The sequence below is a fragment of the Pagrus major genome, chromosome 21 (assembly GCF_040436345.1).
Source record: "Pagrus major chromosome 21, Pma_NU_1.0".
NCBI lineage: Eukaryota > Metazoa > Chordata > Actinopteri > Spariformes > Sparidae > Pagrus > Pagrus major.
In genome coordinates, this window is record NC_133235.1 from 11,539,046 (window position 1) to 11,563,703 (window position 24,658).

At 41.0% G+C, this 24,658-nt stretch overlaps 1 protein-coding gene across 1 annotated transcript in view; it reads left to right on the forward strand.

The window, feature by feature from the left end:
• Positions 1-347: 347 nt before the first annotated feature.
• The window catches only part of LOC141017139 (vertebrate ancient opsin-like), a 69,972-nt gene continuing 45,661 nt past the window's right edge, over positions 348-24,658 (forward strand). The window contains exons 1-2 of the mRNA XM_073491758.1: positions 348-720; positions 11,285-11,613. Of these exons, the coding sequence (XP_073347859.1) occupies positions 348-720; positions 11,285-11,613 (702 nt within the window). The remainder of the gene's footprint in view (positions 721-11,284; positions 11,614-24,658) is intronic.

Sequence of the window (24,658 nt, forward strand, 5' to 3'; positions counted from 1 at the left end):
CACAGTGGAGCAGACATCCAAACTTTTCCTTTCTTACTTTCTTTCTGTTTTCTCCTCACACAGCCCTTCTCCCCTCGTCACCCCCTGAACTGAGTCACAAAGTTTCCCAGCAAAACAAACTTTTTGAACTTCCCCACATTTCTTCACTTTTTCTTCTTCCCTTGTCCTTTCTTGAAGAGCAACAAGTGTTGCTGGAGAAAGAAAAAAAAACGACAGCTTGTTTGTTATAGTTTTAACCACACACACTCTCACACACACACTGAGAAAAAGAAATGCCAACGACATATTAGCCGCCGTTCGGAGCGCCGTGGCCGCCCAGTGTGCCGCCGCCGTGACACTGGACTGCGATGATCGCGTCCAACGTGAGCCTGAGCGGCTGCGCAGGGTTCAACAGCGCGCTGTGCGCCGGAGCCGCGGATGGGCACCAGGGGGGAGGCTCGCACCGGACCACCCTCACCCCGACGGGGAACCTGGTGGTGGCCGTGTGCCTGGGCTTCATCGGCACTTTCGGACTTCTGAACAACCTGCTGGTGCTCGTGCTCTTCTGCCGCTACAAGATGCTGCGGTCGCCCATCAACCTGCTCCTGATTAACATTTCCATCAGCGACCTGCTGGTGTGCGTACTGGGGACTCCGTTCAGCTTCGCGGCCAGCACGCAGGGACGGTGGCTCATAGGAGAAGTGGGCTGCGTGTGGTACGGCTTCGCCAACTCCCTGTTTGGTGAGTAGAAAGAGGAGATTTTCACGTTTTATCTGCTGTAGTGTGTATTTTTTATGTGAGACGTGGCTGAGTGATGGTGTGCTGTGTGAGCCGGAGCACTGCGCTTGTTAGACCGGATGATGTGAAGCTTCAGATGGGCTCGAAATCGACGATGTTGGGAAATCGGTGGTATATTTGACTGTGTCTCTGCGCACAGCCCGTCGTGATGTGCGAGGTGCGTCTTTATGTCCGTATAAAACTTTCAGAGAAAAGCCTAGAAAAATGCGCGTAGCTCGCATGGAACGATGTGAACATCGACCATTGCTTATGCGCCAAATTACGACAACATCAAACCTCTTATTCGGCTGTGCGATGAGGTTTGCATGCCTGTGTGTACTTGAACTTCATCTCCGGCATCTTTTTTTTTTCTTAATTCTGGGTGTGATCGTCCTGCAGTGTGACCGCTGAGGTGCAGATTATTTTATCATCTCTCGTTGATTGTGGAAAAAACACGCAAGGTAATCTAGCAGGGCGAGGAGACAGATGATGCACGATGCATGCACACACACACACGCACGCACACACACGCACACACACACATGCAGATGCGCAGGTTGTGTCCAGGTGATGAGTTGTAAAAAGCAGTCCTGTGTGGCTCCTCACTGGTCATTATCTCCATCTGTGGCAGCATGACAGACTGTTGAATCACTCTCAAAGCTACACGTGCATCCATCGCCGTGGCACGGGAGTATTTGGGGATCATATTTGGTGCTCAGCTCCCTCACAGCTCGGCCATTTGCTCAAATGTCATTAGGAACTCTGAAGCCCTGTCACGCAGGACTGTCAGCGGGTGATTTGGCTGCTGCACGTCCTGTGTGTGTGTGTGTGTGTGTGTGTGTGTGTGTGCGCGCAGCCTGCTATTAAATGGCTGCTAAATGCTTGTAACATATAGTTGAGCGGCTGCGCCCCGAGGCAAAGGAAGCCTCATCACCGTTCATTTAGCTGCCCGCGCAGGTCCGCGCAGCGGGGACATGGTCCAGGGATGCTTCAGCAGCGTTTGTTGCAGAATAAAGTCACCCGGGGGAAATCTGTGTCGTGGACGGGAGGGGTGTTGGGGTGAGGGGGTGGGGAGGACTCAGGACAGGAGTGCTGATATCGATGCAAATTGGACACAATGATGCAAGTGAGAATAAGGTACTTACTCACTGACCTGGAAGCGGGCCAGGCTGGGATGCTGAGCCAGAACAAAAAGCCTTAATGTTTATTTGTTGGAGGGGCCAGGGGTGCTGTGGAAAAGTTGCAAAAAAGTAGTTTTGCATTAAACCAACATAAACGACAGAATAATATATATCGTCCACTAAAGGGGCACTGCGTAGTTCTGGAGAAAAAACTCTACAAACTCAGAAATATTTATTTTTGTCCAGAAAACAATTTAAAAACAGCTGTTTCAGAGGAAAATAAGGTCTCCAGAACACTGTTTGAAGCTAGAAAGGTGGCAGGGTCCGCCAGATATAAGCAAAGTAACACCGAATGAACTTGTGTTGTCCTTTAAGGTCAGTTTGTTTGTTCAGTTATGAAAACAAAGACTTTGTTTCAGTATAAAAACAGTCAATTCAGATCTCTCTCCTCTTCTCACAGTTTCTTCTCCAAAACGACACAGTGCCCCTTTAAAACCTGAACATGCTCTGCTATTAACATGAGTCTTTGAGGCCTGATGTAAAGATCTTTATTGAACAGGGGTCCTCGCTATCAAATCCCACTAATTGCTTCAAAAGCTTTCGAAGCCATCCAAACAACCTTTGAAGACGAAGCAGGCTGAAATGTTGGGTTTTTGAAATCACCAATTCCCCCACTCTTTGACATCAGCACGGTGTAACTGCTGTGAATTATTACTGTTCTCGCTTTCTGTCCAATAAAAGTGCATATTTCAGAGAATATTTGTCGCTTTATGAAACCAACCTCTTACACTAATAGTTGCAGGATACTTGAAGAAAAAGCAGACAGGAGAAGAGACATTGTTGGTAATTTTAGACCTCAATCTGCTGTAATTTTGTGTTTCCAGTCAGAATCAGAAGCCCTCAGACTTCTCTGCTTCACACTGAAGGCCATGATTGACTGACTCTGGTGAATATTACATGTCAGAAACTTCAGTCTACATGCACATCATATAGAATTCACAGCATTAAAAGTGATAAAAAAAAGATGTGTCAAACTACACAAGTGACATCTGTCACTCCTTTAGTCGCGTTTAAATAATTGATCATGTTTTCGTTACTCTTTACTCCTCCACCAATACAGCCTACATAAATTAATCAAAGCCTTATATTCACGGTCAGCTTCTTTCTAAAATGACTTCCTGAAGTTCAATGGATATGGGAATAAAATATATGCCAACTTTGTGAATGGCTTCTCACAGGATAAAATATTTAGAGCTTTTCAGAAATAGAGACTCCCTTCACAGCTGCACACTGACTGCACATTTCACGCTGGACGTGTCCGTAGTCAGCAGCCGTAGCTTCGGTCTGATGAAGTTTGTGTAAAGGGCTCGTGATTCTTGCACAAAGTGTTTCCTCTCACTCACTTCAGTGCATCTCATCTAATCTCCAGATGTTTAAAGCCTTTCTTAAAGTGGAGCGGCTATTGGTTGCCACCCACGATCTCAGCAGCACACTGGCTGAATGTCATCACTTCTGATACCTGTTGTAACAAGAGATTTGGGGCATTTGTCCTCGTCTAGAGCAGGATTATCCCCTGCTTAGCCACCTGGCTGAGAGTCTGACTGATGTTAAACAGTTGGGGGAAAAGGTGAAGTAAAAGAAAACTTCTGAGACTGAACATAGAAACCGATTTTGTGCTTGTTGTTTATCTGCACCTTTTCTGACTCGTTGGACTGTGTATTCCAGCATTGACAGCAAAGTGTGGATGGATTGTGAAACAAGTGGCCCCTGAGAAAGCTCTCCTCTGATACTGGGGCAAAACACCCACATCGAATGAGACAAAAAGATGAGAAGAAGTCGATTATGTCTCTTTGAAGTTGTTTCGCGACTCCTTGTGGATCACATTTTGGTGGTTTCATATCTTGTTGTACACATTTTGTGTCTCTCTGGTGTTGTTTTGCATCTCATAGACATTTTGCATCTCTTTGTGGTCGTTTTGCATTTTGAAGGCATTTTGTGTCTTCAGAGTCATTTTGGAGCACTTTGTGGCCCTATTGCATCTTTTGTGGTTATTTCATATCTCTTGCTTGTTGTTGTGCGTCTCTATGTGGTCGTGTTGCATTTAATAGACATTTTGCATCTCCTTGTGGTTCTTTTGCATCCCTTTGCAGTTGTTCTGCATCTCTTTGTGGTCATTTTGCATCTTTTTGCTTTCTTTCAGGTCTGTTTATAGACTTTTCACACCACTCTGTAGTCGTTTTACATCTGTTTTTCACCTGTTTTGCATCTGTTTGTTTTCCTTTTCGGTCTGTTTTTATTAGTAATGCAATAATAATATTAGATAATGCATCTCTTTGTAGTCATAATTCATCTCTTTGTAGTTGTAATGCATCTCTTTGTAGTCGTAATGCATCTCTTTGTAGTCATAATGCATCTCTTTGTAGTTGTAATGCATCTCTTTGTAGTTGTAATGCATCTCTTTGTAGTCATAATGCATCTCTTTGTAGTTGTAATGCATCTCTTTGTAGTTGTAATGCATCTCTTTGTAGTCATAATGCATCTCTTTGTAGTCGTAATGCATCTCTTTGTAGTCGTAATGCATCTCTTTGTAGTTGTAATGCATCTCTTTGTAGTCATAATGCATCTCTTTGTAGTCGTAATGCATCTCTTTGTAGTTGTAATGCATCTCTTTGTAGTTGTAATGCATCTCTTTGTAGTTGTAATGCATCTCTTTGTAGTCATAATGCATCTCTTTGTAGTCGTAATGCATCTCTTTGTAGTTGTAATGCATCTCTTTGTAGTTGTAATGCATCTCTTTGTAGTTGTAATGCATCTCTTTGTAGTCGTAATGCATCTCTTTGTAGTTGTAATGCATCTCTTTGTAGTTGTAATGCATCTCTTTGTAGTTGTAATGCATCTCTTTGTAGTTGTAATGCATCTCTTTGTAGTCATAATGCATCTCTTTGTAGCTGTAATGCATGTCTTTGTAGTTGTAATGCATCTTTTTTTAGTCTTTATGCACCACTTTGTTGTCGTCTTTGCGCCACCTTGTAGTCACTTTGCATCGCTTTGTGTTCATTTTATATGTTTGTAGTCTTTTTGCTCCCTTTGTCGATGTTTTGCGCCACTTTGCAGTCATTTTGTATCCCTTTGTGGTCGTTTTGCGTCTGTTGTTTTTCTGGTATGTTTGTAGACTCTTTAGACCACTTTGTGGTCATTCTGTGTCTCTTTGTGGTTGTTTTGCATCAATGGCATTATGCAGGTGAAGTCTAAGGGGCCTACTAACCCCCTACATATGTGCCTGATAGGCCAGATAAGTAATCCATCCATGCAGCAGAGAAACGATCTAAAGATTTAGATGTGTTACACTGAGTGAGTCAGATTTAAGCAGTATAAAAGCCCAGCAGGCTTTTCCCTCTCTGGCTGTATCCAGGCCACCCTGCTGATTTCCCTGATCTACTGCTAAAATTTTCACACAGTACGGTTAACTTACCTAAATTGAATTTCCTTCGTTTACGAACCTCTTGAATCTGTCAAACTTTTAAATTGAAAACAGACTCCGGAGCACTACTTCCTCTTCCTCTGGGATAGGTTGGCACTTTCCAAAACCAGATTACTTTATTTCAGTCATATGGCAGAGAATAGAGCCAGCCAATAGAGCCTGGATGTACTGATTGTATCAACTGTCTCACTAACTCTGGTGTTATACAGAGATTAAGCACTTTCTGGAGATGTGTAACACTGACATCCACAAGGAGCCAATTTATTAAAATCTGTCTGACAGGACTTTGGCTTCTACGAGCTAAAACAGAGCAGGAAGAGAGACGGAGTGCGAGAGAGGGAGATGGCTCGCAGACATCATTAGAGCCTCCATTGGTTATGGATGAGTAATTCCTCAATGGGCTCATAAAAACAGAGTGAAAGAAAGAATGAGGGAGGGTCAGAGAAAGGAAAAGTGAAATTGATTGTTTAGATGAATAATGCTGGGTGCAGCTTTGACAAAGTGACTGTGTCTGTCTTCACCAAATCTCTATAAAGCTTTCCTGAATGATCGATGTTCCCTCAAATTAGAGGGCATCACTGTCAATGACAAAAGACATTGTTAGCTTGCTGTTAGGAGATTGTATTCCTGCTCCCCTTTCACATCGATTTCTACTTTTTGCTCGCTTGCTTTTAGCCAATAACGTCTTAGATTTTTTGAATGACTGAACAATTGAAGATTTACTGCTTTGACTTTATGCCAGGAGCTCAAACTGAAGACAATTTGTGGAGACGTTAGTGTGCGTGCCAATACACACTCACCCTGAACTTTTTCCATTCGCCATCAGGCTCCTGGCACCCATTTAGCCGCTTCACCTCTCCTGCCCACCTCTTTGCATTTTCTCCACTATCTCACTGAACTTTTATTGTCTTCCATTATACTGTGGAGGAACAGGAGACGAGCTTATTTTATTTTATTTATTTGACACCGGGTCTGCGTGTTCCTGCATACTGTCAGCCGCCTCCCTCTGCCTCTGTCTGCACACAGTCACTGGATTAACCTTGCACTGCAGCGTCCACTCCCTGCATACTGAAGTCAGATTGCCCTCCTGCACACACACGTTCACACACCAACCGGCTCAGAAGTGGACACGAGTGTACAAAGGAGAGGAGGTGCATATGCATGTGCATCACGCAGGCACAGGCAACACCTGACCTGAGTGATGTTAATTTGCTATGACGGCAAGAAGAAGTCTCTGCAGGGAGAAAGAAAGCAGAACAATGGCGCTAAGCCATAAAGGTCAGAGTGAGTGAGGCAGCTAATGAGCCTGTGTAATAAATAGTGAATTAGGGACTCTTAAAGCAGAGGCAAAAACACATATTGTGGGTGAAGGGTGTCTGCTTTGAGTCGGACATTAGTATGAATAAAAGTCTTTGTGCACAGAGAGCGACTTGCCACACATCTGCCATCTAATAAAAGGTGTTTTTTTTTTATTTTTTTTTACCTGTTAGTGGTGTCATAGTAGTTCTGTGCACCTGTGATGACTGAGATGAGACACCGGCATGGGATTTATAGAGCAAACACAGCTTTATTCAGCTCTGTGTTTTTCATTCAAACTGTCTTTTCCTGGATACGCGGAATCAGACAAGTGATACCGAAGAAGATTCTGTTTGTTTTTTTTAACAGACAAATAAGACAGACGCAGAGAGGGAGCATCACGGTGACGGATGCAGAACAAAGGTGCTTCTTTGCTTCATTTCAGATATTATCATTTTCATTTTGGAATATTATATCCAGCTGCCGTCCTGACGGAGGGCTACGAGATGGTTGGAGGGTGAAGTTTGAGTTCAGATGCTGTGAAGTTGTACAGGTAGATATTTAACTGTGACGTTACATTACCTCGAATACAGACTTCCGTGTCACTCATGTACTGAGAGGAAGAGCTATCAGAGATGGTGATGCTTTCATATTAAAAGTGATTAATCACAATCAAATACAACCTTTTTGTAGAGCCTCAGGGCAGAAGGTGACTGTAAATTGGTTCAGCAACATGATGGCTGCCTGCATTAAATTCTGGTATGTTAGCCATGGAGGAGCGCTGCTAATTAGCTTCTACAATTTTGAGAAAGTGTAATTTGATTTGGCTCCTCAATCAAATCTGGTTAATGGACTCTGGAGACACTTGTACTCGATGTTATCATTCTGTCATCTCGTCACATCTTACTGTCGGAGCACTTCCTGCCTCTGCCTTTTCTGTCACTGAGTTTGTACATCAGGAAATCAAAGTGTGTATTGTCTCGCTCATGAAGGGATCCAATACTGACCTTATTAAGCAGTTCAAGTATTTAAAATTGTTTTTGTCGTAATATTATTACAGTCACGCCAGGCTGCCGACTATTAGTACAGGTGCAATCCCTGGCTGCATGTTACCGCACACAAAAATGATCCCAGTGAGTTCCAGGTACTGAGGTATACAGATTTTAAATTGAATCTCTGTTATTCGATCAGTTCTTCAGCAGACAGGTTGAGGTATCATAGAGAATCCTTATGTATCATGAAAGTAACAGGCAAAGACAGAAGCTGTATCCAAAGCATCGTCAAGTTTTAAGCATGACAAGTCAAATCAGCAGAAAGACATCCTTTGTCAGGACCTTCCAAAAACTTAAACATGACTATTATCAAAAGATTCAGATCAGCATTTGTTCATTTGCCATAACCACAGTTAAGGTTTTTTATTAAGTTTTACACACAACACTTTTTAAGAAATTGTTTATTCTTTAACCAAAAGAAATCAGCATAAATGGAAGACCTCATTCTCAATTTCACCTCGCTTACACAACAGACAAAGTCTGTCCTCCTCTGGAGTTGCACTAAACCTGCAGATCTCCAAGGCTAATGGCCTAATGTTCCTGAATGTAGCTGTGCACATAGGGATCGTTGCCTTTTGTTCAAATTGTACTTTACATAGTTTTTGCTTAGACCATATATCAACAAACCATATCACAAAAGTAACCTGTTCTGGAGTCAGAGAAGACTGTTTTCTGAGTGTGGCCAATTTCATTGACCCATTATAACTTATTACAAATCCAAAATCACTTCTGCCTGCCTGCTCTAAAACATACTGGGATAAAGGCTACTTCTCTCAGGTTGCATATTGCTGTGCTTACTTATAACACCTGGCTATATATAACACAAATGCAAAAATCTTAGCTGAGAGATGAGATCAGCCAGTACACCTGTTGTGATGAGACACCTCTGCTGTTTCATTTTGAAGACAGAATAACAGAGGCAAATTCAGAAGCCGAATGCAATAGGGCAGCGATGAGGAAATCATTTTTATCAAAATATATATGAAATCTGTGTGGGATTGGTTGCTATGAGTTGGCGAGCCCAGATCAAACAGAGACACATGTGGGTTGTTGTAAAACTCTGTTGACTTTGTAATATTGCAGTAACAGAGCTAATAAAAACAAGGAGCTAAGCAGTCTTTGCAGGAAAAGCAACATGAGCATAATATCTGGGGGCAACAGACGAGCACAGCACGCTGTGCAGAAGAGCCTTTGCAGTCAGGGGTCCTTTCAATGTGGTCTGTGTATTTGCACAATGTGAGTGCTCACAAAAACATTCAGTGTAACCATCGTCTTCAATCACAGAGCTAAAATGTGTTTCCATCCTGATCTACTGGCCATAACTTTTTTCTCCTCCTCACTTTTCACCTTTATTCATTCATCGTGCTGAGTACTCGTGGTGTTGGCACAGCAGTGAAAACCCTGGACCGCCCTCTTAAAGGAGAGTCCAGTTCAGGTCCGCTTCACTGAAAATCAATGGGCATGAAGGATGGCCTGTTGGATCATAATGGCTTCAAAACAAATAACGCACAGGATAAAAAGGCTGAGGGGTCAGCATGAACACTGAACTCCAGGCTCCTGCGGTTCTGCCTCTGACATACTGATATAGAAAGACATATATTGAGATACAGTGTGTGTGTGTGTGTGTGTGTGAGAGAGAGAAAGAGAGAGAGAGAAAGAGAGTTTAATAATTTTATGGGACAAGACCTTAAAAGTAAATTTTCTGCTCTATCTTTGTTTTTTCACAATGACCAGAAACAGAGGTCCACACTTGGCCAGTTTAGAATGAGAGTCCACTGTTAGTATGTGTATGTGTGTGTGTGTGTGTGTATTAATCGGTTCGAGCAAGATAAGAAAGCTTTTTGAAATCTTCGTTGGTGTGTTTCACTGCATTGCTGCTAACAAGCACGGACCCTACAGGTGGGGCCACTGTCGCTATAGTTTTATTATGCCACCCTTTTCACTTTTTCGAACTCGTAACTCACCCTCTCTATGAAGCGCTGAACCATAAAGCTCATTTTAGCTGCACTTTGATTTCAGAAAGAGACATGAAGCTTTATATCACAGTGACATGTTTTCCTCACTAGACTAGATGAACATTTGGACAGGAGGTGCATTTTCGTCTCTATTAAATTGCCCCATTAAAGGTGAAATACAGTAGTCAGGGTATAAAAAGGAAGAACACGCCTGAACATGCTGTCTACAGTGTTATGTTTGCTTCTGAATTGCATTTATGGGCACAGTTCACCTCCAAATCAAAATACAATACATATTTTGCCCCTTACTTTTAGTGCTATTAATCCATCTAGATCTGTTTCTCAAACTTTTTACACCAGAAAATATTAGGTTCTCCAAGTAGCACCATTATTATGAAGCCATATAACCTTACTGTCACTTGCTGCTAACAATAGGAAGTGCTGTGAATGCTGGAAGTGACTAATTACAGCTACTAGAATTACTGTAATTAAGTCATATAATGGGGTACTTTTTTCAAGTTTGTAATTTTACTTGTACTTAAAGTTCATAGCCTATTGATAACATTTTTATGTAGACAAATCATCTTTTAAAGATAATAAGATCTACAGAGCTTGTAGATAGTTAGAGAATAAAAGTATCCCTTTCCCCTGAAGACAAGAAATGTGAATCAATAATTTTAAAAGGTTTCTCGGTCCAAAATTATTGTTTTGTTTATGTCTGTGTAAGAATTCTGACCGTTGGTTCCAACTTCTGCCAAGGTTTGTGAGCCAGTAGTATAACGCTGTTGGCATCACTTGGTAACTGTGTTCTGACAACGATCAACAGAATGGCTGATTTCTACCAAGCAATGCTAGCAAATGTTAGCTAGCATCCGTAAGTGGCTGAATGTTATCAGTAACACCTTTAAGTATGCATCACTACGTGTTATCTACTTAGTTACTTTTATATAACTAAGAACTGAGTACCATTTGAATTAATATGTAAACCTTTAATCTGCATTTTTCTATCACAATCAAGTCAATGAAAATGAAAACCTGACCTGAAATAAAAAGAACTCTACAGTAGGTGTTAGTTTGGACTGGTGACCACAACCACTGAGCAGAACAGATCAGGAGTTCTGAGTAATTTAGTCTGAAGATCGAGACACCAGAAACCTCTTTGATTGAACGCCTGCTTTTGATAATGCATTAAACATCAACGGTTAGAAAGTAACTAATACTCTAAGTAGTGTTGAGAAGAATACTTTGTAGTTTTACTTAAGTATTATTTTAACACCAGTCTTGTGTTGCTCAAATAGCCCAAAAAATACATTCAAAAAAAGGCCGCCAACCACCTCCTTAGCTGAGCTGTTATGTTAGTTCGCTGAGTTAGCTTGATTAGCTTGTCTCCTGTCCATCGGTAGATGCATGCTTCCTTTTAAGGCCGATATCTCCTAAATTTGGCCACTCATATCAAAACGATCTAGATGGTACAACAGGTCAGACCTTGGGGAAAACTGTCCCTTTCACTCTTTTTGTTCACTGTCAACATGTTATGTTTCCACATGCTGCGTTCTGTGTTACTACACTGCGTGCAATGTTACCTGTGTGTATGTGTGTGTGTGTGCCCTGTCTACCCTGTAGGCATCGTGTCCCTGATCTCCCTGGCTGTTCTCTCGTATGAGCGCTACAGCACCATGATGACCCCCACTGAGGCAGACTCCACCAACTACTGTAAAGTCTCGCTGGGCATCACCCTGTCTTGGGTCTACTCCCTCATCTGGACCATGCCTCCACTCTTTGGCTGGAGCAGCTACGGCCCTGAGGGTCCCGGGACCACCTGCTCTGTCGACTGGACGGCCAAGACAACGAATAACATATCTTACATCATCTGCCTGTTTGTCTTCTGCCTCATCGTGCCGTTCCTGGTGATCGTGTTCTGCTATGGGAAGCTGCTGTGCGCCATCAGACAGGTGAGGCATTGTGGGGCTTGGGAAGGATTCCACTAAACCTGCAGTACATACACAAATGAGCCTAGGTGCACCTTCAAATACCTTCAAATTTGTTCCAGTTCTTACAAATTACACTTGTTAGCTGCTCTAATCAGCATGTTTGAATGATGGATTGAATGACTACATGTATGTGAAAGTTGTTGCTTGTACTGACAAACCCATAGATTTATCGCCCAACTCTATAATTCTAGTAAGCTCTATGGGGCGTTTTAGCATCTTGCAGCTCTTTGTTTTGGTGCCCCACAACTTTATTGTTGTGGTTCAATCACCACTCTCATGAACCTCATTCCCAGCAACAGAAGGCAGATGTTTTTGGCAAAAATGCTCTAAAAACCCACTGTACACTACCCACCAAACAGCAGACAGACATAGTTAGCAACAATTGAATAAAGTGGAATATTTAGCATCTATATTTCCCTCAGGAGTTATAGGAGTCCAAAGCTGAGCTAGAAGGAGAGTCAGTATAAGACTTGAATTGATCAGTTGGCATTCAAATAAATGCTAATGTTGCTCCATGCCTGCTGGATGTGTAAATAGGCAACTGTTAGCTCCCAGCTTCACCATGTAAACTTAAAAAAAGTGAAACCACATTCAAACACATTTATACTTCCATTGCCCACAGTTTGTGACAATAACGCTACAATAAAACATAAAGCTCTTACATAATGGCATCATTGCTTCCATGCCTGCTGATTCAGCAGGCGCTGAGATTCTCACCATGGCAATCACTTAAGAGGAGAAAACAAACAGCAAACAGTGGAAATAAAACTACATTCTGTAGGCTTTAGACGATACAGCTAGAAATTAAATAACCAAAATAAAAGTCATGGGCACAAAATTGACTCATGCACTCTCAACATCACAAGAGACAATGTTCTCGTCTTTATTGGTACCGGTGCTCCAGACTGCCTTTGAAACAATGTTTGCTTGTGCGGTGCAGACTATGTGTTCTGGGTTATGAAACATTTTCATTGAATTCAGGCAGGTCTTACAAGAACAATAAAGTTTTAACAGAGAAGCACGGGGTGTGTCCCAATAAGCCAAATGTAATACAATTATTGAATAAAGTTTAATACATAAGACATGTATCATGATTATATTCTCACAACATTTACATACCATGTATTGAAACTGTACCAATTCCTCGGCAGCATGCTTCATTATCATTTCAGTAGTTGATTATATGCACATTAACACTCTATTTTGTTGTTGGGTAACTAAATCTGTCCTCTAAACACTTCGCCCTCTCTGTTATTCCACTGATGTCTGGCGGTTAAACCAGTTTTTCTCCCAAAGCTGTGAACCAGTGGACCAAAACCTGCAGCTGCTCCACACTCCACGCTGATTTTGGACTATTATGTGTTTTTTTTTTTTTACAACCCTTTATTCAGATGCCCGTTTTATAGCCAAGCTAATTATGGCTCTGAATCGTAAACTGTGGTTATATCACACTAAAATTACCATCAGCGCTGTCACCGTGAGTCCATAAAGTCAGAGTCTGGGACTTTGTCAGTGAAGCTGCTTTTTGATGCTTCACACCACACACACACCATTTAGTCTAAATCACCTTAAAAACATAATGAATGCATTCAGTTGTTAAATATACTGGCCTCATATTCAGAATGAGCTCATATTTATCGAGCATGCCAAAGGAAACAAGTCTTAACTCGTTAAAGGTTATGAGTAAAAGCTGCTTAGCAACTTTTGTTACTTAGCAAATCACTTATATCTGTTGCAATGTTTTGGAAAGCTCCAGATGTGTCTTTGCTTGTTAGGAGACCAGGAGATGGTGTTGAAGCAGAGGCCTGCACGCGCACGGGATGAGAGATGTTCTCTGCCAGCCACTGTGGTGGAGTTACAGGCGAGAAGGCTGATCTTGGGACAATTCCCAGCCATGATTCTGGCAACAAAAAACTAATATTTTGAGGGGAAGTCTGGACATTTCCAGCCGTGTTTATGCGGTCCAAAAATTTTAAGCCAAAACATGATCATTTCCAACCCTAATCAAGTGGGTTTTGAGCTCCTCACATCGTGACAGCAACAGGGAAAATGTAGCATTTGAGAAAGTGCTGATTTGAGTCTGTCACTCAACACGTTCTGCTGTCATAAACCAAACTTTTGTGACTCGTACAACTCGTCAGATAATGCACAGATTCATTAATTTCCTACCACTCAGTGCTAAAAATATAGAAATAGGCTGCATTCACACAAATCGTAGGTTTATTTGTTAAATTACAGATATTTTATTCTGTATTTCCCTACATTAGGTAACACTGGACAGATGAAGAAAATATATTCTATGTTTTTAATAGAGATGTGTCGACTGTCCATTTGCAGATGTAGTGCTAATATAGGCAGTGTAAAATGATGTGGGACGACTCACACAGCTTAATCAAATGATCTGCTATTTCAAGTTATTCATACATTTATTGTTAAATATATAATATGTAACATTTCTGCCTTAAATTCTCACCAAAAAACAACTGTAATTATACTTTTGCAATGCATGATGGGTAATTATTTGGCTTATTACAGTAAGCTGCTGTCAATTTGAATTTGAGCGGTATTCTGAAGCAACAAAGCAACAAAAATGGTACATTACAAGGAAATACTGTAATTAGGGTACAGCACCATACAGTAATTTAGCGATAAAATACTGTACTTTTACAACAACAAGCTAACAGGCTGACATACTAACAGGCTAGCATGCCAACAGGCTAGCATGCTAACAGGCTAAAAGGCTTACATGCTAATGGGCTAACATGCTAACAAGCAACATGGCTGGGTTAATGTGAAAACATATTACATTTATGTAATATATGCTTATTACATTATCATAATGTAATTGTACATCAAAATACTGTGTCAGGTAAACAAATATATTAGTGTGATGTAATGACAGTATACTACTGTGAATTTACTGGAATTATTGCCAAATTATTCACTGTAAAATTTACAGTAATTATTTTTACAGTGTATATTATCCCATATGTTTCCAACAATGTTAAAACCCAGAAATATTTATATAATATACATTTATTCAAGGTAAAGGTGTGTTTCATTTGGTCACCTTTCGCTTTAACTTGTGGAAGACAGTCAGAGTGAGGAAGGAAGTCTGCGAACGAGACTAACCTGAACATAAATATCATTTTAAAGGTCGAGGTAATGACCATGAACACAGCGTCCCAACTCTGGAGTTCTGGCTGGATAAAACATTGCATATACACATAAAGCCTACACATAAAGAAGATTTAGAGGTTTACCACAGTTTAAAAAATCCAACCGCAACAATTAGAAAACTACAACATGTCATTATAATGTAATAAAAACAGCGACGTCACACTCTGCCCATGAAATCAAACCTCTCTTTGGTGAAAGTCAGTTTAGGAAGCTTCATAAATCACTCTTAACTTCTACTCTGACGTAGGAGTGTAATCCCAGGCTCACTTTCACCTTCATTCCCACGAGTGATTCTGAGATGCATAATAAATGCAGGCCCAGATTATATGCATCAAATATTCCGCGGTAGATGTCTGCAGTGAGGTGAGGAGGACAACTGATCATCCAGAGGATTTGTTGGGGGATTTGCCTCCCCACTCCCTCACGGCTGTGAACTGTGGCATGAGCTAACCAACGTTACTGATTGACTGGAAGAATATGAGGGGAGACAGTGTGGAAGCCCAAAACACATGCACGTACGCACGCACGCACACACACACACACACACACACACGCACACATGCACACACACACATAGCTTGCAGGAACAGGTCCCAGAGCATTTTTTCCAGGGCTAAAACTCACACTCACACTCTGTGAGCATCATCATGTCTTCTCAGGTAAACAGTATTGTGCGTGTGTTTTTCGCCTGTGTGTGCATGAGCACGCTTGTACCCCTCAGATAAACTGCTCAGCAACCGTGTGTGTTTACTGACACAACAATGAGCAAAGATGGATAACAATCAGTCCAGTAACAACAATGTGGCTCTTCCTTCTCCCTCTCTTTATCATTTTGCATCAGTTTCTTTCACTTTTTTCTTATACTGTTGTCCTTTTTCACACTTTATCTATCTGCTGTCTTTCATCTCCAGACAACACACACAGTTCTCTGAATGAATGAAGAAGGTGGCGAGGAGAAGAAATAGTGTTTAGTTCTTTTTCTTTCTTTGTCTTTGTCAGACTTTCCCTCCCCTCTCTTTCTCTTCCTCCCAAACTATTTCTCTCACATATCTATTATATGTCAGCTTCAGCCTCTTTGTCCTGTTTTCTCGTCCTTTGTCCCCTCTGTGTGCAGAACTGCATCTGAATACTTTATCTTTGCACATTTTAATGGCTCCTCGTGCTGTTTAGGGTCATTCTTCTCCTATTGACACTGCTATGTACAGCAAGTCTATAAGTTTAATTGTCAGGTCATGTCAGATATCACCAGCTGGGACAGATAAAAGAAGTTGAGCAACTGAACTCCCCGATCTAATAATGTGACTATCAGAGGAGCAGTCCAGATGGGGAAGACTGAGTCAACATTGGGGTTTGGTCCAAATTGATTCTGCTGCCTCGTCCTCATCCACTGTACACCCATCCATCAGAGATGAGGGAAGACACAAAGTTCAGTAGGATGTGGCTCTCTACATTATATATTAAAATTAGTGACCTATCTTTATCAGTTCAAAACTGTTTGAGAACTAGTTCAGTATCATGTTTTACCTTGCCATGGTGTGGTTCTTCGAACACTTGCTGGTGAGATTTTCATAAAGAGAGAACACAGACAGACAGACAGAGCTCATCTCTTGCTTGCGCATGCTTGTAACTGTCTGTCAGCGTCGTCTTGTTTTCCTGCTCCTCCTCTGTGAGGGGAAATTGAGGTCTCTATCAGTGCAGAGGACAAGAGCTGTGAGAGAAGCGAGTCTGTACTCGCACTTCAGTCAGAGAAGAAGAAAATGAACTCTGTGCCATTTTGCCAGTCTCTGTTTCAGGTTCATGTGATATTAAGTGATCAGAGATGTATTGACTCCAGGATGGTCAACATGTTCCCACTTCCAACTCGTCCAAAAGGGCAGCTTGGTCAGTTGCCTCATTTGGACCTAATCAGGCATTGAAGCGATTAGTCGCATTAGTCGACGGTGTGCGAGTGTCATTCCATGGCCCGTTTGTGTGATGTAATGCTGTGAACTTCAACCTTGGCTGATCCATAGGGTGATCGTAATGCAGCTACGAGCATGCTGATCCTAGTGACCATTTTGACAGATTAAAAAATAATAGTAAACAACCAGGCTGTGAGAAGTGTCATTACGGTGTGTTTAAAGTGGGACCCAAGACCAAACCGAGTGATAACAAGTAAAACATAATGTTACACAGAGAAATGTCCACTGTGTTTCCCCTGTAGCATTTAGCCATGCTACTAGCACGCCACATCATGCGTTCGCCAAAGGAGGATTCATGCTTTAAGTATGCCGGGCCTACGGTGATTGTCCACACTAACAAATGAAAAAAGGGGTGTTAATTAGATTAGATTAGATTAGATTAGATAGGCTTTATTTATCCCACAATGGGGAAATTCACTTGTTACAACAGCTCAAGATGCAACAGTACAGGAAAATGAATCAGACAAATACGCATAAAGTTAAACAGAAAATAAATAGAAAAAAATAAGATATTTACAAAAAACAAAGTGAGTGGAAACTGATTGTTCAGGTAGTGCTTGAGTTAAACAGTCTGATGGCTGTGGGGATGAATGATCTGCGGTAGCGCTCCTTCTTCTGTGCCAAATTGAGTGAAAACACATAAAACATTACATTACACTCCATTGTGTTGGTTGCGGTGGAGTCATCATGAGAACAAACTAAAAGCGCTTATGACTGTCATTTTTAACTAGTGTAGTGTGTTCTGACTTACCCACGGGAGAATAAACAAGACTTTCATTATTTTCACTAACTGAAGCAACAGAGGTCCAAGGACCAGTCATGTTTGGATACCAATGTAGGCATGCGAAGCCAGGAGCAGCAGTTGTAAAGAGTCAGTGTTGTCATATTTGTCAGTTGTTCTTAAAACGTTTGCAAGTTGAACCGACTTTGAACCAGCACTAGCACCAGCACTTGGTTAGCACTTCAAAAAGGGGCATGTGTGAATGGGTCCTTCAGCCTCAAACTATCCTCAAACTAAATATCCAACGTTCGGTTAGACTTTAAAAATAAAGTTTGCTGAAAGACATTTCATATTTAACATGTTGTGACTTTTGGACTATCACGGTTTTGTAAAGTTTAGAAAATAATTACCTTCAGCCATGTCACTTATTTAACCTTACCCAATTTACATATGTTAACTTACTTAACATAGCTTAAAGGAAATCAAACCCGGTCTCCTGGTGGGAAAGACCTGTGTCTGACCCATCTAACCACCTTGACCACCCCCTGCTCTTTTTACTCCCTGGGGCATAGTGCATGATACAATTAAGTTCACATACACATTAAATGTGTAAAAGTTACACATATACTACATACCATAACAATTAAGGTAGCGCAGGAACAAAACATCATTAGTTATAAGTAATTGACTTGCTGCTAGCAACTTTCATTGTCTGCATCTTTTGATCAAGGAAATCTGCTGATGACTAAGTCAAATGTAATCAACAAATGCATCAATTTGACACATTTAAAGCATCATTCACGTCATTACACACACATTGTCATGGTAATTAGGTTTAGAAATTAAGCACAATTTGCAGATGTGTTGTTCCTTTTTCTTTACTTAGCACATGTTGTGTTGTGCACACAGAATAATGAGACTGAAGGCATAAAGATCTAAAACAAGCAAATAAATCTTGTACATGCAAATCAAATACAGCACGCTCACGTAACGTTTTACTGTTTGCACGCAACGCTGTCTATTGGCATGAATGTAGCAAACTGTGGCCTTGGCTTTAATGCCCTCGCAGGCACTGCTGTGCTCTGTGACCCTTAAACATGATGCGTTACTCCCACGACGTCAGAAATGTCTTTAACTGATACTGTGCAAGTCACCCACAGACTCTCAAACAACATTAACCAAAACATCAACACATTAATACGAAAACTGCTCACCGAAGGTGTGAAATCGTGCTTTGAATGTCTCCTGGTATTACAATGAGAACATGTGGGCATTCAAAATGTAAAGCTGTGCTTTGATTTTGATTCAAATGAATATTTTGGAGATTAAAGCTGCAGTTTGATGTTAGAAGCAAAAGCTAATCCCCCTGTCTGAAATCCCTAATGGCTCTTTTTGACCTCAACTGCAAATATAGCACCAAAACTGGACTCACCGTCAGCTCCTGACGTAATGACATTTTCAGCCCCAACAGGCATAAACACAATAAAATATAGCTGCAGTGATGACTGCAGTCAGTTGGTGCTACATGCTATCTGGTTAATTAACCTTGAATTAATTATACAACAGTTGTGTTATCTCCACTAGTTCGGGACATGTAAAATTGGCTAAACCTTGAACGCCTGGATGTTTTTGTGAAACAAGTGAACTGAGCACAAACTGCAGCACAGTTCCCTGCACATGGACCGGGTCACTCAGGGTCACAGCAGAATGTACCACCTTGTTTTGTGTCTTTTTACACTTCAGTTGAACGTAGCGTGCCCAATTAAACCCACTAAAAATACAAAACACACTATTATGTATATTATGCTTGCCTGATCACTCAAACAAACTCACAAAACTGGAATATAAATCTGGATAAGGACACTTTATTATGCATTTGGACAGCCATTACATTTCTCCACTGGAGCTCCAGTGGTATTAAGACACAATTAAGTGTTAAGACCTGCATTACTCATTCCTGAAAGGCTGTCTGATTGAACTCTGTTCTTTACGGGTACAAATTGAATTACGTCAGTACTATCAGAGCACGAGTATCATACAAGTAAAATGTGTCTATCTGTACTCGTGGTGGAGGAAATATATCATCAGCTGTGTCCACAGCTTTCTGTGCAAACACTGTGCAAGATCTGCTGCACCACACACGAACACACACACACACACACACACACACACACACACACACACACACACACACACACACACACACACACAGTCACAGGCAGCCACTCCGTCCGGCGTCCACAGGGATTAACGACTCTCCTTTCTTCTCTGCTTCCACACCAGGTCACCTCTTCTTCCATCGGCGCGCTCCTTCCCAGGGTTTGTAGACTAACCTCAGCTGAACTCATCTTGGGCAGTGCAGTCGCAAGTTACAGCTGGAAACTCATGCTGCTTCTACCAGTTATATATTGTCCCATAGGCTGCTTTAACTTTGGTTTTTCAAAATACCTCCACTCAGTGCTTTTCACAAGAATACAGTCGCAGGGCTGAAGGTGTTTGACTGCACACACGCTCTCTTACACACACCACATAATCCACATAGTGTTTTACTTTGTGTAGAAATAAAAAAGGAAACGCCCTGGCTTCCCATCTAAAATATCCAGTTTTTGTCACCACAAACACGTCTGAAATTGTCTCGAGGTATCCTTAAAAACATAAAAAGTGTCACGCTTACTAATGTTGAAACGGCTTAGTTTATTCTTACATGTTTATAAAAAATTTAACATAAATACTTCTCCTCATCTTGTGATTAAAAACTTTGACCTGAAGCTAAATTCTGAGGCTTTCCTGGAAATAGTTTTGTATATGTAGCAACGTCTCATCAGCCCATATCAGCTTCTGATGTAAAATCATCAACTTCAGGTTAAAGCACCACCCATTCCAAGTACGGATACTGATACAGATACTTTGGCTGGTTGAACAGATACAGATAAAGATACAGATTATAGTGTATTTGCTCATGCCAAATTCCATAACCTGAGAGCGCCTATTTAGAGTTATAGAGAGGAAGAGAAAGAGCGAAAATCACCCCTGAAACAAACCACAGTGAGTCTGGTCAACACTCCATATTGGAGTATTTGTAATGCGAAATGAAAAGGTGACCAGTGAAAGTACTGTTTGATGCTTGACGGCCATGACCCCCGCAGCAGCCGCAGTTGACATTAGCATTCTGCATTTCATTATCGGAGTGTTGAACCCTCCTAAATGAACAACGAGGCATCAACATCTTCATCGACATCTTTATGTAATTAATTAGCTCGTTGGATAAGTTGTTGTTGACGTTATCTTAGCATTTTTACGACACACGATACAAAAAAAAAAACACGATATGATAAAACAGTATGTGAGATTGTTTAGTATGTCTGAAACCTTAGTATTTATAGGGACATTTTACAGTATGTAGCAGTGCTGGAGTGACAAGAGCAACATAGCAGAAATGCTGGTGTTTCTTCTTCTCTGGATTAGACAGATTGCTGCACTCTACCGCACCACTCTACTCTATTGTAGTCCAATACTGTGCCGATATTCCATCAGTTTCTACATTTTAGTCCAGGTATCCAGGTTGAGTAAAGTGCACACAGTGAAAACAGTTACAGGAAGCTGCTTCCAATTATGTGAACAGTTTTCTCCTTTGAAGCAATGCTGGTTGGATTTACTGACTTATTTTTATGCCTCTGGGAATTTCTCCACATTTGGTACAAATGTTCACTTGGACTCAAGGAAGAACTGATTAGATTTGAGTGGCCAAAGGTCAAAGGTCAAGGTCACTGTGACCTCATGGCGTCCCATTATCGTGAACACTGATCTCAAGAATGCACTGAGGGAATTTCTTCAAACTTGGTACAAATGTTCACTATGACTGACAAACAGATTAGAATTTGGTGGCCAAAGTTCAGAGGTCAACGTCACTGTGATGTGACAAAACACATGTTTGGCCATAACTCAAGAAATGATGAAGTAGTGGTATTTGATATTGAAAAGGTCAGATGTTCTAACTTACAACTGAAATTACATTTTTGTGATTACGGAGAGAGTAAAGTACCTGAATAATGTCTGCGTTCCAAGTCACCAAAATAGCTAACAGGCAAAATGAGGCAAAAAAACATCATGAGGAACGAGGAAAACACCAGCTGTTCACAGGGGCTGCACATGTACATGAACACAGATGCTTTTGTGTAAAATTTGCAAAAAAAGAAAAGAAAACAAGATTTTTTTTTACAGTGATTACCTTTGTCTTATGTAATTTTACATAACTTGGTCACTCACATGATATTTCAGTCAAAATCAAGATGACAGTCACTAAATTAGATGCACATTTGTATATGGTTGACCAGTAAATCGTTGCCTTGATGACCCTTTTGCTCTGATGGTCCATGATGAACGTATCTCAGTTCATCACAGGTATGAGATCTCCTCACCCGAAGACTTTCTGTCCAGTGTCGTCCCTTCAGTTAGCCTTCACAACAAAGACGCCAGATTAACATTAGAAAGTAGCATCTCGTGGGAATACTGCTTCAAGTGAAGTGGATAAACTTTTCGCTATAATTGAAATAATTTGAATTAAAACAAAAAAGGACAAAGGACAAATTATGCAGATGAACACAAACACACACACACACACACACACACAGACTCACACACACACATCAGGCACTCTTTGGTTAGATAACCAGCGACTCCCTCCCTTGTCTCAACATCTTTACCCTTGGTCTGAATTCATTATGTGACTCATATGTCCCCATGGATATCTAGCGATACTCTCAAGTGCTACAATATTTCTCCAACATGCTGTAGGCGATGTGGCACAGAGGTAAAGCTGGAGAGAGCGTGAGGGAGATGGAGATATCAAGAGGAAGTGAAGGAGGCACAGAGATGAAAGGAAGAAAAAGAGGGGGGAGAGTGACAGACTGTGACTGCTGGGGGCCTAATTTTGTGCCGGCCTACATCAGATGGAGTGACCTTGCACTGGTCATGAGGTAATTTCATTGGCCACAAGCGCATTTTTTTCTGCCTTTGCCTTTTTGGTAACTTCGTGACCTGCAATCATATTACGCAAAAAATAGGCATGGAGTGCACCAGAGGGGAATTCAATGCAAATTAGTTGGTGCAGTTTGGATTAATAAATTACACCTGGGCCCCAAACTACTCTGCCGGCGTCCATAAAGGTACTGCTACGAAGTATCTCTACCTGTTACAGAAACGGACTCCATTGCAGCCTGTTGACCACTGTGGGGAAAGTGCATTGGTGGGAAGCCAGTGGGGGATCATGTCTTTGCACTAGTGATTCTCAGAGTTTTCATACTTGCTTTCAACAACACGTTCTCAGGGACAGGTGGCTGTGGTGCAAATAGCGTTGTTATTTTAATATGACTGGAGAATTAAACATTACTAGGAGGAACATCAGTCGACACCAGACATTTTTTGAGAACTTGCAAACATAAATATTAATTTGACATCACTCAAGGAGGATTAGAAATCAAACCAGATTAATGAATTGGTAAATCAACACAACAAATTGATAATTTCAGTAATTTTTCAAGCAAAAATGTCAAACGTACATCACTGTCGATGAAATGTCTTTGGTCTTTGGTCTGTTGATCGAGGAAAACAAGATATCTAAAGATGTCAGCTTGGGCTTCGTGAAATTGTACCAGGAATTTCTTGAGTTATTTTTGACTTTTCAGAGATTAAACAATCAATCGATTAATTGAGAAAAAAAAAGTTTGATAATGAAGATGACAGACAGCCACAGCCCTAACACTGCTAATAGTAAAAAAAAAGTACATTAAATAAATACATTATTGGAGACAATTTTTCAAGACTCTCCACCGCGATCTGCTGCTGACCTTTCCTCTCATTCTCATACACTGACCAGCATCTTTTATATGCTTCATTACATCCTGTGGACGCATATATCATTATGTTCCGAGGATTCACACAAACTCTTTGGAGGAATGTGTGGATTTATTTGTATGCTTGGAAAACATCATGCGCCTGAAAGCAAATGGTAACACTAAAAGCAAGTTGCACTGAGTTTCCAGTTTATTAAGAGGTTTTAATATTCAGAGGCACTTTTTCAATTTTATGATGATGAGGCTTTGGTTTGTGGTACTGCTGTTAATGTTTTATTATACTGAGAGATATATGTAATGTTTGGTCCACCTCATTTATATCAGTGAGGGCAGACTAAATATTTGAAACGCATCTCAGCGGGATTTTTGTATTAGATCGCAGGAACAGATCAGAGTCAAGCGACAGCATGAACCCTCTGCATTTGTTACAAACTTGTTGAAAGTAGATTGCAGCAGATATTTTCGCCTTTTGTTCTGCGGCACAAAATACATCAGTATATACCCCAAGCTTGAATTAAAAAGCATTTAGAGTTATAATTCTTAAAACAGACAGTTGCTAACAAGCGGCTAAATGAGACTGCAGAATTTGTGGGGGAAATGAAAGGTCATTGCGCCGAACACGCAGATTCATCTACTCACTAGTCCGTCTTTACAGGCAGACTTTAGTTGCAAACTATTCTGACTCTAACTTTACAGCTCATAGATTGATCAATTTACAGTACAGTGTCTATAGTATAGTGTAGCGAGACGCTTAGTGGTGGTGACATTGAAGTCGTGGTGATAACATTTACTCTTCAAAAATCACAAAAGTGGTTTTCCACTGTGAGGATTATGTTGTTGAACAAAAAGTTATCATCAACTTGTGTTCGCCACAGAGTATATTTTCTGCAATAATCCAAAATCTCTCTCTTTTTTTTGTCGAGGGAACCGGGACGATGCTAACTTCTGAGTTAGCCTACACTTCATCGCTATAGCACTCTATAGAAGCTGCTGGTGGCTACATGTGTATCAGGACTTTATACACTGTTTCCACACACTGTACACTGTTGCATGTGTCAAGGCTTATCAAAAGTCCTGGACCAGTACCAAATATCCAGTGTAACAGCAGCTCTGTGTCACATTCCAAAAAATCGTGTCCAAGTGTTCGGCTGCTACGCACTGCGTTTATGTGTTTATGTCCATGTCTTTGGTCACATTAGTGCCCCTGATGCTCCTCAGCACAAAAAGTAGAGTAATTAAAAACTCATCACACACACACACATATATACAGTACGCACAAACAAGGCAGAAAC